Genomic DNA, 17,414 nt, shown 5'->3' on the forward strand with positions numbered 1-17,414 from the left:
TATCTCTGAGTTTTCTAGATGCAGAAATGACTTGTCGATATCTCCAGTTCTCTACATCTTCATTTGACTTGTCGATATTTTTTAGACTTCTCTATAAGCCATTTTGGACTTCTCGATAAGTCATTTGGGACTTCTCGAATGACTTCTCGATATGACTTGATCTGTGACTTGTCGATATCTTGACTTTAAACATTTTTCATAGAACAACTTTATTCAACTCCAAACTTCTAAATCTTTTCTCCGAGGCATGATTATGGCTTGATCTTCTTCCAGAGTTGATTTCTTAGCTTGAATATGTTCACAGAAAAATGCCCCAGTCTAATCTTCTAACTATTCTTACAGACTCAGGAAATACAATACAGAATACAGTTTTAGATTATTATACAACTTAATCTTAGAGTTGTTAATGTGACTTAGTCTTGTTATTGTACAGGCATGTCTTGCACAACAATCTTCCCCAATTTGTGAGAAGGTTGCTTATCATAAATTCATTCTTGATAACAAGACTAACCTCAAGCTAAAATTAAATACATAAAAATAGACAGATTGACAATTACAAACTTTTATACATTGAGTAGTACATCAGTTCAAACATTACACACACTAGGTGAATTTTTCATAGCATGGTTCTTTCCTAATGAGGTCCTTGAGATTTAGTAGCGCTTGAAGTTCTTCAATTGTTTATATCCCGCTTAAGGCTTCTACCAGTTTGAGCCATTCATCCAATGAGTAATTGTTGAGGTAACCAACCCTGAACCTTGAAAATCTGCCAACTTAAATGTTTTGAAAATGTCCATCTTTTGAGATTCTACTCAGCCCCCTTGCCTTGAGTTTATTTGAATTTTGTTCAAACATTTCTATTTTCTTGGCATACCGCCTTTCCCTTTCTTCTCTCTATCAGCCTTTATTCTTGCATGTCTTTCATTCATTTCTCTCAGCCTCTTAGACATCACAGCCTTCCACATCCTTGTACTAGTATCCTTGTCCTTCATCAAGCTAATCACCTCTTTAATTCTGTGGTTGAAAAAGTTCCCATTACTTCCCTGCTAAGAAAAATGAAGGAGCCATCCAAATAGTAGATTTTGATTTCTGCTAAAGAGACAACCCAAAATTTGACAATTTCTTCAGATAGTTGTTGGAAATAGTCATCATCTGTTATGCTAATGTTTAGAGGCAGAAAATCATCTTGATTAAAGAAGTTCCAGATGACACCAGCATCAGCTTGCATTTTCTTTGATTTTCTCCCAACAGTCTTGAAGTGAGTTTTGGTTGGAGGCTTGAATGAAGGTAGGTTTGAGATTTTTTTAGAGTGACATGGCTGGATGTGATTGGTATTTTGAGTAAGGAGTTTGCAGCTTGTTTGTACAAGAATTTAGGCTTTTGTGGTTGGATTAGTTGAGAGTTTTTTTGGCTTGGTTTGGAGGTTTGAGTATGTTAAATTTGTGAAACTTTTATTTTATGGACATTTTTCTTCTTTGTATCCCTTTCTCCATCTCTTCTCTTTTTCTTCCCATCATCTTTCCTTTCTTTCTTCCCCTTCCTCTTCTCATACACCTTGCTACTAGTTGCTTTAAAATATTGACTTGGATTTGATCCATAAGATTTGTGCTCATCCTTCTTCTGCTCATCATCATCCAAATCATCTTTAGTGTTAATTTGAGCTCTATGCAAGAGGTCATCTGCATTTCTCAAGTATCTCCCCAATATCTTGATCACTTCTTCATCTTCTACAGTCTTGATCCTCTTTGTTTTCAAATTACTTTCTAGTGTCATTATCAGCCTCAAGTTCCCCATTACATAGTGCTTTGGAATCATGAAATGTCTGCACTTTTTGGTTGTTGAACAGATGTAGGCCACTCCCTTGCTAGGTTGGAGATATACTTCTGGAAAAGAAGCTATTTGAGTCTTCTTGAGTTCATTCAGCAAGAGAGTGTCATCTGGAATCACCCTGTTAACTTTGTTGATTAGGATGTCCAGCTCAGATGCTCTTCTAGATATGAGATAGTTGAGAGATACCTGCATACATTTATCCACACCTGAGTCATTTATGTTTGAAACAATCCTCCTCTTTCAAAGTTATCTCTTATCACAATTATCACCCTTAGAAAGTTGATGTTTTTGTCCAAAGCCTTTTTGTAAGTGAAGAAGTTGTTGGTTAGAGAAACCCTGAGAGCCCTGAGCAATTCATCAAATTCTTTGTCCAAATAGGGCCCCTCAGCTTCTTTTTGTAGTCTCTCTGCCCCAACATCAACTTGACTTTTCTGAACTGTGGCTTGGTTGGATGATTTTAGCAGTCTAGCTTCTATCTCCCCCTTAATCTTGGTAGCAGGCAAGAGTAGAGGACTAGGAATTTCAGGTTTAACTGCTTCTGGAAATGCAGGAAGAGGAATGTTCAAAGCTCCCATAATAGCTCCATAAGAGACAAAATTTTGCATTTATAGGTGTTTGTGGGAGTCTACTATGGACTTGATATCTTACAGTTGACTCTACACCAAAGTTGTCAATTGGGAGACTTGAGTTGTCAAAGAATCATTTGAAGACTGTACATATGAGATTTGAGCTTGCAGGTTTTGGATTTGTAGGTTTGTTGATTTAGATAAAGGTTACTGAGAGCTTGATACTGCCAAAGGACCAACATAATTCTGCACAACATTCTTGACCTCCTCTATGACCAAGGCTGAAGGTTCAAACCTAGTTTTGTAAAGTTGATCCAACTTGACCTTTGAGTCATTATTATGAGTAATTTGATTCTGGATCACTTCATGCATAGCTTTGAAAGATTCCCTTAGCTTAGACACATTTTCTAGTACAGGAGTGAGAGAGAAGGCTTGAAGCCTGTGAGAGAATCTGTTGAACTTGGTCTTGATGTCTTGAAATGTTGGCATCAGCTCATCAATCCTGCCATTCACCAATTTCTTCACTTCAGCTTGATGCTTGACCAGAGTGCTTTCCATAGCTCTTCCAATATGATGAAAGGCCTTCAATTGTGCTGTGTACACCTCTGTCACAACATCATATACCTCTTGGGGAGTGAGGACCTTAGCATTTCTTCTCATGATGGTTACATATTCTTCCCTAAACTTGGCTAAGACCTCTTCCATAGTGGTAGTAAAATCCTTTGAAAGCCATGCATCCACATTACCATCTTCTTCATCTGTAATTTTCTCTTGCTGCTCTTTAATATCCTCCTTGTATGAAAGCAGTATGGCTTGATAGTCTTGGTTTGACATATCTGTTGTAAGGAGTTGTTGGGTAATATTGGCTAGGCCTGCAAGCTGCTCAACCAAAAGATCATTAACAGTTGTCGGTTGGGCTTGAGCATCTTGCAGCCATTGAGATATAAGGTGTGAAGGTTGTGGAGTAGTGTTTGAGGTAGAGGGTATGTCTTTTTGGTTTGACATGGAGGGGTTGAAAGTGGTAGGTAACCCTGTGACAGGAGTCACAGTTGGACTCACAACTGTTGTTGCGGTTATGATAGTTTATTGTTCACCACTAGAGGGAACCTCCATTTGGATTGGAGGGGAGTTGACTAGGTTACTATCATATACTATAGCCTCAAATACTTATTCTTCTTACAAAGAACTGGCACTTGAATGTCCTATACTTGCCTCCCCAATAGTTGGATCATTGGCAATTTTACTCTCGGCTTCAATTACTAACTACAACTTACGTAATTTCATGCAATTATTTTCGTATAAGTTTTACGAAGAAATATTGGTATATAAACATAAAAAGAAATGATAAAAAATTACAAAAGTTAAATTTAATACAAAAATATTTTTAAACAATTAAAAAATATTTGAAATGTTAGGTAATAATATAATTTCTTTTGTTTATCTTAAGTGTACACTGCATAAAAACAAGAACATGAATATGAGTTGCTTAAAGCCAAATTTCAGCCATTATCCAGATATTTTGTCTCATGCACATGAAAATTAAGTACACAAAAATATTCTTTACCAAACCATTCACCACTTATTTTTTTGTCAAAAAAAAACCAATCACTACTCATCCACTCCATACGGTTCCGTTCAGTAGGTTATCAAATGACCCTTAAGTCTCGAGACACTTGAGATAAACTTCATCGGATTAACTTTCTTTACTGTTCTTCTAACCATCTACTATTTTTTGTTAATGGTCTTGGGTTTAACAACATAAATCTAACCTACAAGGGCTACTTGTTTTATAAAAAAATACGTGAGCCTTTATTCCCATGAAAATAGGTAACTTAGACACAATAAAAAAATCCTAAATTTTAATAAGTATTAGATTTTCTTAAAATGATAAGTACATAATATAACTTGCAGAAATGGAAAGACACAATATTTAAAAAATTTAGGCAAATTGTTTGATCATTTCACCTGCAAATTTTTAAGTAATTTGTAATACAGTGTTTTTACTTAAATATCTTTCTATTTTTCTCTAGAAATACTCTCTATTTCTTGAGTTTTAACAGTGCTACACTTGTTTGATATATCCACCAAGTTACAAAATACTAAACTACAAAATATTGAGTTGTTCTAGGTCCAGTAGGATGTTTATTCACTCCTTCGCATGTAACTATCTCAAACTGGATGAATTTTTCTTTGACAGATCACATTCTTGAATTATTCAATTTGCTTGCACATAAAATAAATTTTTCTTCTTCTTCTGTTAGAAGAAATTGATGATATCGGTATATAAACTATCAGACTTTATTATTAGTATTTGATATCAGGATTTACTCAAGGTGACGTCATCAATATCTGTCTATCAGTATTTTATTGATTGTGTAACTGTGCACTATATAAACACATATTAGGTTTACACTATATGTGTTACGAATTGTTATATCTTCCAGATAACCTATCAGCTCTCAAGGATAATTGTTCATCCTTTGAGAGAGTACTTTTGTAACTATTTTTATTAGATTAATATAAAAACTGTTGATTCCGTTAACTGTTATCGATTTGTTTGCATAAACTGTATTCACCCCCTCTACAGTTGCATTAAGTTCTTCTTCTTCTTCTTCTTCTTCTTCTTCTTCTTCTTCTTCTTCTTCTTCTTCTTCTTCTTCTTCTTCTTCTTCTTCTTCTTCTTCTTCTTCTTCTTCTTCTTCTTCTTCTTCTTCTTCTTCTTCTTCTTCTTCTGCTTCTTCTCTTCTTCTTCTTCTTCTTCTTCTTCTTCTTCTTCTTCTTCTTCTTCTTCTTCTTCTTCTTCTTCTTCTTCTTCTTCTTCTTCTTCTTCTTCTTCTTCTTCTTCTTCTTCTTCTTCTTCTTCTTCTTCTTCTTCTTCTTCTTCTTCTTCTTCTTCTTCTTCTTCTTCTTCTTCTTCTTCTTCTTCTTCTTCTTCTTCTTCTTCTTCTTCTTCTTCTGCTTCTTCTCCTGCTTCTTCTCCTTCTTCTTCTCCTGCTTCTTCTTCTTCTTCTTCTCCTGCTCCTGCTTCTTCTTCTTCTTCTTCCTGCTTCTTCTTCTCCTTCTTATTCTTCTTCTTCTTCTCCTTCTTCCTCCTCTCCTCCTCCTCCAGATAGTTAATTTTATAATTTTCAGAGAAAAACCCTAATTTCACAAACTGTTCTAAGAATCAAACAGCGAAACGAAGGCGTTACCGATCTCTGTTTTTAAAGCTTGAGTAACCAAAACGAAGGATTTGAAGTGTTCTACCAGATTCTGAGCTTCGTTTTACTGCAGAAATCAAGGGTATTTTTCTATATTTTTATTTATTTTTGAATTAATTTTATTAAAAATATGAATTTTTGTTTGGATGATTGTTTGTATGATTTGATGATTGCATGTTGTAGAGCTTGTTTTCCTGATGATTTTGATATATTATACGTCTGATTTGGAGTTCAATAACATGTTCAAATTTGAGTTTGATTTTCGAATTTTAAAATTAGGGTTTATAACCCGTATGAATGTTCTTAATTGAAATTTGGGGGTTTCTTATTTTGGAATAGATTGATGTTGTGGTATAGTGGGTTGTGTTCTCTGTGAAATTTGCAATTCAGTCGTACAAGTTTCATGAATCAACGAGGTCTGTAGAGAAGGGAGTTGTGTTTTGAAGTTTACGTCGAGCTCGCCGGAAACCGGCGAACTTCTCGGCCAAATTCCGGCCAACTCAGGGATTGTTAGGTTGATTTGATGGTATGGTTAGATTCCTGGTAAATTGTAGATTAAATCTGGAGTTTATGGTGGTGGAAGGATGCCGGAGTTGAGTTCTCCGGCGAACCCGACTGTTTTCCGGCGAAGGGCTGGAAAATTGCAGTTTAGTACCCCAACTTTTGAAAACGATGAAGTTCAGTCCCTGAACTTTCCAGAGTTTGCAAAAGTTGAATTCTTGTTTTAAAAATATTTAAAAATCATATTTCCTATTTATTTTCATTATAAAAATTCGATTTTTAATTTCTGAAAATTCTAAAAATTATTATTTTAATTCCGAAAATTATTTTTAATCCAAAATAAATCTGAATTAATTAGTTAATTAATTTTAGTTAATTTTTAATTGATTAATTGGTCAATTAATTCAAAAATTAACTGATTAATTGATTTAATTAATTTTAATTAATTATTTAATTAGATTTAATTATTCAAAAATGATTTAAAAATTCCAAAAAATAGTTTCGAGCTTTAAAATATTATTCTAAATTATTTCCAAGGCTCGATAATTATTATAAAATTGTTTCGGAGCCAGAATTGGCCAACCGAACCCTGTTTATTATCCTGAAATTAATCCAACGACACGTTTTAATTCCGAAAAATGTTTTAAAAATCATTTTAAATACCTGAAAGCCTGTTTATGACCCGAGACTTATTTATAAATGATATATCATTGATTATGTGACGTGTTATGTGTTATATGTGACTTGTTGGTTGACTGTCGACCTGTATATTCGATGTTTACTGGTTTATTGCGTAACTTTCAATCCGTTAATCGGATTTGGGTGAAACGAAGGGTAGATAGAAGTATGTGTTGAATAGAATCCTATGAGTTGAATATTGATAGATGCTTATGATATGTGAGCAGAAGAGGCAAGACGTAGGAAAGGGAAACAGGTAGTTGAGGAGTAAGACGGTTGAGATTGGAAACGAGTGCAGTGTAGTAAGCTAATACCAGACAAGTGTTCTGAACTTTCTCGAGATATTGTCGTGATTGATATTCCTGTTTTATATTGTAAGTGCTTTGAAGCACTAAACCCTAAACCTTGATTCCAGTTATTGATCTTGAGCCGTAACCTGATTGTTTCTAGACCATTGATTGTTGTATACCCCAAACACGAACCTCAAATATACGATACTACTCCACAAATACATACAAACTAAATATTAAACACTGAACCAGATTGCTTACACATTCAAACCTTTGTATTTTACGCTTTGAAAGACCAAATCCTTGAAACCCGGAAACATTGATTCATTGTTAGCCAATTCTTTCATTACCTAGCATCCAAACTTTGAAAATGCTCTTTTGATCCTTATGCAGATTAAAAGCATTTCATTATGGAACATCAAATGTTGTTAATAATTCTGGATATTGTTTATTATTGCTTATTCTGTTATTATGTCAGAATTGGATTGTTTTTATAAAATTGTGGACCAGATTCGTGGTCAGACCATATAATGGTCAAGTTAGGCCAATGTGTGCCTTGGATCCAGTAGTTAGAGCAGTGTTGTGTGCTTTGCTCGGGGTTAGTGCGTGACTGATCAGCAACCTAACCTTGGTTTTTAACATGAAAATATAATATCTGATTCTAAATCATAATCCATTGTTCACTTGATATCATAACCATGTTCACCTGATGATCATTATTCTCAGTTTTGTCATTGTGACTTGCTGAGCTAGTTAGCTCATTTGTGCAATATTGTTTCTGTTCTTTTCCAGTTAAGAAGGAATCGGTTGGTACCGAGGATCCCCAGTCCAGCGCGAGAGCTAGGGGTTCAGGTTGATTGAGCTGAGCTAGTAGGCTTCTTTTGGGATAATTTAAGTTAGTAAAAGTTTGTAATAATGTTTAATACTCAGTTATGAGTTGGATAGTTGGGATTTGAACGGTTTGTAATATAAATAGATGTGTTTGGCTTGTGTGCATACTTTAACCTGTTGCGGTCCGTGGTAGTTGGTAAGTAAGGTCATTGCATATTATTATTATTATCCTTATTATTGTTATAAGTAGGTTATGAATAAGGTGTGTGTGGACCCCAAACTTCTGACCCGGGTTTGGAGGGCGCCACAAATAATGTTAAAATAATAAAAAATATTAAAATTGAATTCCAACAGAATCGGAATTTTAATCATGTGTATTCAATTCATTTTTGAAATAAAATATTATTATTCATACTAAAAAAGTCATACTTACATTTTATAAACAATAAAATGAGAGGGGATAACATGATTTGAAGCCCGTGGCGGGTTGACATTAAAACACGATGGCCCTGCATATTAAAAAGACAGAAGCCTAGTATAGTCAACAGCAAGGGCCGCAAACCCAAAACGCTTGTCGCAGTTAAGACATACGCTATACAACATACACATGACACTTATATCTCCTATAAATAATACAAAGAATCAAATGAAATCGCCCGCGTTAACGTGGTTTGTTTCTACCCTCACAAATCTCTCTCTCTCTCTCTCTCAACCACACACAAATACACACACTCCTCATTTTTCAACCAAATCTCATTCTTACACAACCTTCTCCTTCAGTTTCTCATGTTACAAACTTCAATTTTGTACAAACATCAACAAAATCGAACTATTACATCTTTAGTAGTCAATCAAATAATCAAAGTAACAGTCTGGTTGGTTGGTTGGTAAACTGTAACTAAATTTATATATTTATTTTTATGGTGGGGAGTAGTTCAGTAGGTGCAATTGTACCAACAGTGAAGTCGGATCCGATCATGATCACTGATGTCGAAGGCGGCGGAGCTGAAGCTGAACGTTCAGCTCCGCCGCCTTCGATAGCTAATCAGGTTGAGGTGGTGGTGATGCAGAAGATGACGGAGATGGAGTCAATTGAGATGGACAGGGATTTCTTGTGTCCGATATGCATGCAAATTATTAAGGACGCGTTTCTGACTTCGTGTGGACATAGTTTTTGTTATATGTGTATTGTTACGCATTTGGAGAATAAGAGTAATTGTCCCAGTTGCACTCATTTTCTTACCACCAACCACATTCATCCTAATTTTATTCTTAATAAGGTTTGCTTTCGAATTTCGAGAATTGAGAATTGTTGTGATTGCTTTTTGATTTTGGTTGATGTTCGTAATTGTTTGGAAAATGATATTTATTTTGTCATTGTGCTGAAGGTTTCGGATAAATATGCTTATTATGTTTAATGCTTTAATTGGTGTTGTTTTTTTGCTTTGATATCCATGATTAAGTTGGTATTTTGCTTACCAGTTGATATTTATAATGGATAAAAATGTTCGTAGGTGTGTAAGTCTGTTCTAAGGTTTGCTCAGGATAGTGGAAGTGAATTTGATAATTTGAGATGCGTTATTGCTAGATGGGAGTTGCACGCCAGTTTCACCTGTGTTTTGTAAGATGCAGGCTTACCATGCCATTTGTTTGCGTCATACGTTGAGGCTCTTGAATAAAATTCTTATTCTATTTAGTGTTTTATACTTATAATAGCTGTTAGTTTCTCCTGTATGTTATAATTTGGGCACGTGGATGGTTGAATTTTATTTGATACTGTATTGTTGCTTTTGTAACTATTTTTAAGTTAGTTATGGCTTCATGTTGACATGTCAATGGTTAAGAATGTAAAATATTATTTGTAAGCCATTCAAGGGCTGAAGTCTAGTAGTTTGGTCTTCTTGTGCACCTAGATGCAAAAACTGAACATGTTTATATGATTTGGAAACTATATCTCAATTTGCTGGAACTGACTATTAATTTTTACGCACGACTGCATGTCCAAAATGCATATATTAAAACAAAATGCCTATGAACTTGCGTTAAAGATTAAATATGGTGTACCAAAGTTGTAAGCTTGCAAGATGAAGCTGTGCACTCTGCCTAGCTGCAACCTTTGCCTTTTTCTGTCATATAAACAATACAGCAGTATATCATAACTCTTTTTTTTTTGCTAAACAGTATATCATAACTTAATTACAAGGTCCCACAATTTTTCTTTCAACTTATAATGAAAGAAAAAATTTGCTTTGTCATCTGCCTAATATTTATATATGTAAAATTAATTTTGCAGTTAATGATGAAGACTTGTGCTCGTCAAATAGCAAAGACTGCAACTCCATTTGAACAACTTCGTCAGGCACTACAAAAGGTCAGTTGGCTATTGAAGCAATAGAAGTTCTTTATAATTAGATTAAAGATATGTAATATCAAAGGAAGAAAAAGTAGGCTAGATACATCATACAAGAAGGATCTGCCTAACTGAATGAAATGAAATTGAAAGTGAAGAGAGAGATAAGAGATCAAAACAATATATCATTTCCAAGAGCAGTTGTTGCATTAGATGTTTAAAGCTTTGTAGTTATTTTTGCTTAGAATTTCGTTAAAGTCATGTATATTTGATACATCATACAAGTTCCTTGCAATTGGATATTGTAAGAAGCCATATGTGCTAAAGTCATTTAGAAAATTGAACTTTGTGGTTTTTATAATAACTTAAAGATGATGACTGACTATTCATATCTTGGTTTATTTAGGAAAACTTTTGGCACTAAACTAAAATTAGAAAACTGTACCTAGTATATGCTTCAATTTCGTAAGTTTTGGTGTAGTTAAAAAGTTTAGAAACTTTCCACAGATCCAGTTCACGTGTATAAGCTGTTTCACATATTATATTTAATCTTGTTATTGCAGTAAATACACCTAATTCTTATACAACTTCCTAAGTTATGTATGATCATATTCCTATCATAAAATGTGACCCTTGCCTAATTCTTAGACAGGGATGTGAGGTATCTGTTAAGGAGCTGGACATCCTCTTAAGTATGCTGGCTGAGAAGAAGCGGAAAATGGAGCAGGAAGAAGCTGAGACTAATTTACAGATAATGCACGACTTTTTGCAATGTCTGAAGAAGCAAAAGCTTGAAGAGCTCAATGGGGTTGGTTAAATTATATTCATTAATTTGGAATTTAATCATATATCATGCTTTTCTATCCAAGTTAAGAACAATTCTGTTGTTATGTGTTTGGGATGGAATAATTAGGTGACCCGTGAATAAGTAACATTTAAGTGATTTCATTGTAGGTGAAATTGTAAAGCTGACATGTATCCGTAATTTGGGCCAATGATCTAGAACATGATACCCAAAATGTACAAAGCATCCAGTATATATAAACTGACAGAAGAGATTGGAGAACATGATATTCTGACAAAATTTCTTGCAAATTGTACATTTTTATTTAAATTTTCTTTTCTTATTGTTGCCACTTTGAAGTAATTTTATACAACACTCATTGAACTTTTCTATTTCTAGTATGGGGTCTACTGCATCAAAATACCTGTTTTCTTGTAGTTCTTAATATATCAATATTTTTTCTACTTTCTAACTGTGTAAAAAGGTTATTGGAAGCATGTAGATTTTTTAAAGATTTTTTTTAGAATTTCTAACTGGTCCCTTGTTAATATTCTTTTTAGATACAAGCTGAGCTGCGTTACATCAAGGAGGACATAAGTGTTGTTGAGAGACAAAGAATCGAGTTGTACCAGGAACGAGAAAGATATGCAGTGAAATCGAAGTTACTTCCTGAGGGTACTTCGACAAAAACAGAGTGGCCTTCATTGGTTGATAAATGTAGCAGTGGAATAAAGTCTAGCCCCAATGTGCAAGGTCAGTGCAGGATGCCATCAGGCAGTTGGCAAGATAGGAGAGCTGATGCAAAGGCTCTTAGAAGTTCGCAAATGCCCCAAAGGAAGGATGCTTGTAGTGGATCTGATTCACCACACAATACTCAATCAGGAGTCTCTGCAGCACGGAAGAGGCGGATTCATGCACAGGTTAGCACCTTTTTGCACAATATATTTAGAAATTAGGAAATCATAATGGCATAGAAACACCATTGTGATTTCTATAACAAGTAGTAGAGTTTGATCGGGTGGTAAAGACGGACAACATCCAGCTAGTAATTGCTACAAGACAGAGGTTGGGATTTGCAATTTGTTTCCAGTAGCTGGTGTAATAAGTAGATAGAGTTTTTTTAAAGAATTTTTGTCGTCTAATTTTTTTTGCTACAAATTTGTATGTTGAACCGGTTGTATCTGTTCCCTCATACATTTATTGAAACAGTTTAATGAGCTACAAGAATGTTATCTGCAAAAACGGCGTCAGCAGGATAGGCAGGCACATAAACAGGAAAAGAGGGACACAAAAGCTATAAGCAGAGAAGGTTATAGTGTAGGACTTGAAGATTTTCAAACTGTCCTGTCTAGTTTTACACGCTACAGGTTTCAAAATTTTCTAGTAAATATTATTATCTTTTATCTTTATTATATTATTCCTCTTTGTTTCTTACTAATGTGACTCAATTTAAATGAACACTAGTCTGTTTTGCAATTTTGTATACAAAAGAGTAAGTCGTGACTAGTGTTTGTTTTTTATAGCCGGCTTCGGGTCATAGCTGAACTTAGGCATGGGGATCTTTTTCATGCTGCAAATATTGTATCTAGGTGAGCTACAAATACATTTTTAAATACCTGATTGAATTGTTAAATATTGTAGTACATTCTTAAATATTGGAATTTGGAAATTCCACTTTCCTATTTTAAATTAATAGAATAAAATGTTTAGCATAAACTAGAGAATCTTGGTAATGACTTTATAAGTGTGCTGAAGGATTCAGTGAGGGCAGTCGAAACTAGATAGAAGAATCTGCAACCCAGACTTTGAAAATGGATTTATTTGCTTTTCTTTCCATTGACCTTCAACCTAATATCAGGGTTGAGTAGGATGGACAATTATGTAACTTGTTTGATTATCTTTAATATTTGACTTGAAATTAAAATTTTCCACCTTTTTCTAGTCAAGTATCTCTTTGAAAACCTTAATATTGAGAAATAGAGAGTTCACCAGACACTACTCACAAACAATTGTAGAGAGGGTATCCTTCAAGAAATTTCTAAAATTTAGAATATGATACAACTAATTTGATATTACTGATGATTATGATTGCATGCAAACTAAATAAGTATATATGTATAGGTCGACTTTCTGGATGCAATTATCTGGTAGTTTTTTGTAGAACTACAAAATTGACGTCGATACCTAAATCAAGTATTTATAGTGATCAAATTGATATGGGCAAAGGGATATCATTATTACTTGATCAGATTTATGTAATTTAATTGCATCACTGTACTCTACTTATCACTTGTCAGTCATTTTGCATTTTCCCAGTTTTGTGAACAACTTTTATTGTTATATTTATTATCTTTATCTTTTGGGTAAGGTTAATTAGGAAAAATTGAAATACTACTACATACATGGCCTCTACTGAACCCTTGACCTCTTATACCAAGATAAGAGGGGTGTCAACAAGACTACAAGACTACAATACTAGATATTATTGTTGTTATTTGCTATTGTTTTCATCGTCATTGCTTAGGTAGTTTTATTTTCTGAATTTTTTCAAATTCAAATATGACGAAATACGAACAAATGGAGTACTTGTTATAAAAATTTTATAATCAATTTAATATATGTCTCAGCTTAGCTTAGTCCAGTACTTAGTTATATCTTTTTGTGCACCAAACATATTTTCATATCTTTTTAGGTACTATTTTATAATTGTGTGGCCTACATGGATGATAAATCAATCCTGTAAAATCTGGTGTGGGATTAATTTGTGTTACCATTTTATTTATTAGGGCTTCAAGTCTAATGTTTTTGGAGTGCTGCTGTTATGATTAGGAACATTATATCTTTACTTACACATCTGTTGACAGCCAACATTTTCTTACTGCTTTGCAGCATTGAATTTGATCGAGACGATGAATTATTTGCTACTGCTGGAGTTTCCCGTCGTATTAAAGTGTTCGAGTTTAATTCGGTATGTTTGAAGTTTCTATACTTTGCCCATAATTAATGCTCAAATTTCTTAGTCAGTGTTGCATCCCCTCTCCCTAAATACATAAATAAAAGCAGCTTTCTTAGCTTTGCCACACTAATATCAAATTTAAATAACACCGCATCTGATTTCTCACGATAAGTTAAGAAAGGTGGAAAACTACTGTCCAATTGGTATGAGAACCAACAATTAGCTTTATTAGAAGACAATACGACATAAAACTAAATATATAAATAATTCTTCCTTTAATTAAAAATTATTTTATCCGCTGACATGGAAGAGAGATGTAAAGTTTATTCAAAGTGGGGTCTAATTAATGATGTCCCTGTTTGACTAGGGTTACTAGCTTTCGTTGGATATGATTTTAATATTTGTAAGCATTATTATGGCTTTAAAACATGTAGCAAACACTAGTACTAGTAGTACAAACAGAAGGTCATACTTGGCGTAATGTTCAAGTGTCTACTTTCGATTCCCTATATAAGCCGCCTCCATAGAAAGAAGTCATTCCAAAGTCCCGATGATGTGGGATCCTTGTGCACTGAGAGTTAGTATGCAGGCTAGTGGGGCAGCCTATGTGATTTAAGTGATGACAACCCAGTACCCTTTTGTCCTAGCCACAACAACGTCTAGACAAATTTAGAAATAACAAGAAGTACATTAAGTACTTAAGCTAGTATCCAAGTGTTTTTTTAAGACGGGCATTAACCTTGGTTTACATCACAGAAAATCGAATTGCATGAATTTTTTTTGTTATTACATATACTAATATCATATATTTACATACATATTGTAGGTGGTGAATGAATCAGCAGATGTGCAATGCCCTGTTGTTGAAATGTCTACTCGCTCCAAACTTAGTTGCCTAAGCTGGAACAAGTACACAAAAAACCACTTGGCCAGCAGTGATTATGAGGGTATTGTAACTGTTTGGGATGTAAATACTCGCCAGGTTTCTTCCTAGTACTTGTATATGTTCTATTTTTTTTAGTTAAAGTGCTTCAATTGCTGTAGTTTAAAGTTTGCATTTTCTTCTCAGAGTGTGATGGAGTATGAGGAGCATGAGAAAAGAGCGTGGAGTGTGGATTTTTCAAAAACTGAGCCTTCGATGCTTGTATCTGGGAGTGATGACTGCAAGGTTTATTAAAGTTCTGGAACAGTTTGATTTTTTTTTAACTGAGATGCAATTATTCTTTTAAGATAAAACTCACTGTAGGACAGTATTAAAACTTATTTATGCATTTGAAAATATAATTGAGGCAACTTTAATGGCATCTGGGAATAGGGACGTGAGTGTTGGACAACTTTTTCTATGAAGAAGACTGTACATATTTTTGAGTCAATGGAATAGTGCACCGGAGGTGGGAAGGATTATATATATAATATGAATCTGTAACTATGCATGTCAGTGCTGGCCAAGAGAAAAAAGTAATTTTAAAATTAAAGCTGAAACAAAGGAATAACAGCTACTTCTTACATATTTAGGTTCAAATGAGTACAAGACACTAATTTCCAGTGTTCCGTGTTTCTATCTGGTATTCAACAGGTTAAGATATGGTGTACAAAACAGGAGGCAAGTGTTCTTAATATTGACATGAAAGCAAATATATGTTCTGTGAAGTATAATCCTGGATCTAGCTTTCATGTGGCTGTAAGTTCCACTTAGCTGCAAATCTCCCTGAAGCATAAATACTGATATTAATAACAATATATGAGTGGGTATCAATATGATCTTTGGTATGTGATTTTGCAGGTGGGCTCTGCTGATCATCACATCCATTATTATGACCTGAGAAATATAAGCCAACCTATACATGTCTTTACCGGTCACAGAAAAGCTGTTTCCTATGTAAAATTTTTGTCTCACAATGAGCTAGCTTCTGCTTCTACTGACAGCACATTGCGGTTGTGGGATGTAAAGGAAAACTTACCAGTAAGTTGTAATTTTCATGATATGCACGAAAAATGGAGCCTGGATGATACTAGAATTTTTTTTAGAGCACTATGAATATTTTAAGCACAACAATAGAAGGCATATGCATCTAACATTCGACCTTCCACTCAGAATCTTTTCAAGATTCTACACCCACTGCAAATGCATATTCTTTTATGGTTGTAGTTGCATGAGCTGCAACTTATACTTGTCTTTCTATATGGAAATGGTAATTTCTGTTTTCTGATTGTTAAACCTTTTGTCTTTACAGTTGCACACATATAGAGGACACGCCAATGAGAAGAATTTTGTAGGTCTCTCAGTGAATAGTGAATACCTTGCTTGTGGTAGCGAAACAAATGAAGTGTTTGCATATCATAAGGTTATTTATGTTCTACAGAAGTCAAAACGAGTTGAATTAGTCAAATGATATCATTCTGTTATGTGAAAATAAACATTTACTTTCTGGATTCATGTTGTAGGACATCTCTAAACCAGCTGCGTGGCATAGATTTGGTGCTGATTCAGAAGAAGCAGAAGATGATCCAGGTTCTTACTTCATCAGTGCTGTTTGTTGGAAAAGTGATAGTCCAACAATGCTAACTGCAAATAGTCGAGGAACAATTAAAGTTCTGGTACTTGCTGCATAATTAGGTATACTTGTAAAATGAAAATTAATAATGAAGGGGTTAGTTTGTACTTTGTAGACTGTGAAAGATGTCTTGGGTTTAAGGAAATCTTATCCACCAAGTTCTTGGCATGCGACGAGATGATTCCTGAACCGATAGTGTATGCGATTACGTTTTTCTTTGTATCATTCTTTTAGCTTGCATTCGGTTGTCACAAAATGCAATGCCTTGGCTGTCAGTCATTCTGTATTTGGGTCATTGTATGGTCTGCTTGGCCTTTGATTTACAATTCCAGCAACTTAATTACTGCAGTTGGAACTTGGAACATGCTACATGATGACTGCTGTTCCTCTTTGGTAAATTTCCTGGTAAATTTAACCATAACCACCTTGAAATAAACTATAAGTTCTTCTCTCACCAACTCTTTCATTTGTCTCTCCCTTCAGTTCACTTGTTTAAAAGAAACGATAAAATATGCGCCATACATTGAACATATTTCAACTTTTTTCTTGTTTTTTTCCCTTGGGCAACTTTTTTTTGTTTATTGACATGCAAAGCAAACTCTATTTTACACCAAAATGCGAATACTTATTATGGTTCGATAACTGGAAATGTTGTTAAAATAAAAATTGAAGCGGAACCTTCAGGTTTAACCATCCAATATTAAAATAAAAAATGAGAATCAAGTTGTGAAACAGCAAATTTATGATAATATTTTCAATTCCTTATTTTTAACTAAATTCTCGAATAGGCAAGTAGAAATAGAATTCGAAGTATTTCGATGTCATTAAACTCAGCTATTTGTGTAAAACTTATGATCCAGAATGAGTGTCCAT

The 17,414-nt window shown here is 34.2% G+C and overlaps 1 protein-coding gene across 1 annotated transcript; it reads left to right on the forward strand.

Annotated features, from left to right (window-relative positions):
* The first annotated feature begins 8,549 nt into the window (after positions 1 to 8,549).
* LOC141677856 (E3 ubiquitin-protein ligase COP1-like) lies at positions 8,550 to 16,995 on the forward strand. The gene is made up of 13 exons (XM_074483934.1): positions 8,550 to 9,176; positions 10,190 to 10,267; positions 10,899 to 11,054; positions 11,591 to 11,950; positions 12,240 to 12,397; positions 12,554 to 12,619; positions 13,920 to 13,998; positions 14,813 to 14,968; positions 15,056 to 15,154; positions 15,563 to 15,667; positions 15,770 to 15,949; positions 16,221 to 16,331; positions 16,432 to 16,995. Exons 1-13 carry the CDS (start codon positions 8,817 to 8,819, stop codon positions 16,597 to 16,599), a joined length of 2,076 nt encoding a protein of 691 aa, XP_074340035.1. The 5' UTR covers positions 8,550 to 8,816; the 3' UTR covers positions 16,600 to 16,995.
* The last annotated feature ends 419 nt before the right edge of the window (positions 16,996 to 17,414 follow it).

Source organism: Apium graveolens, chromosome 8 (assembly GCF_009905375.1).
Source record: "Apium graveolens cultivar Ventura chromosome 8, ASM990537v1, whole genome shotgun sequence".
Taxonomy (NCBI): domain Eukaryota; kingdom Viridiplantae; phylum Streptophyta; class Magnoliopsida; order Apiales; family Apiaceae; genus Apium; species Apium graveolens.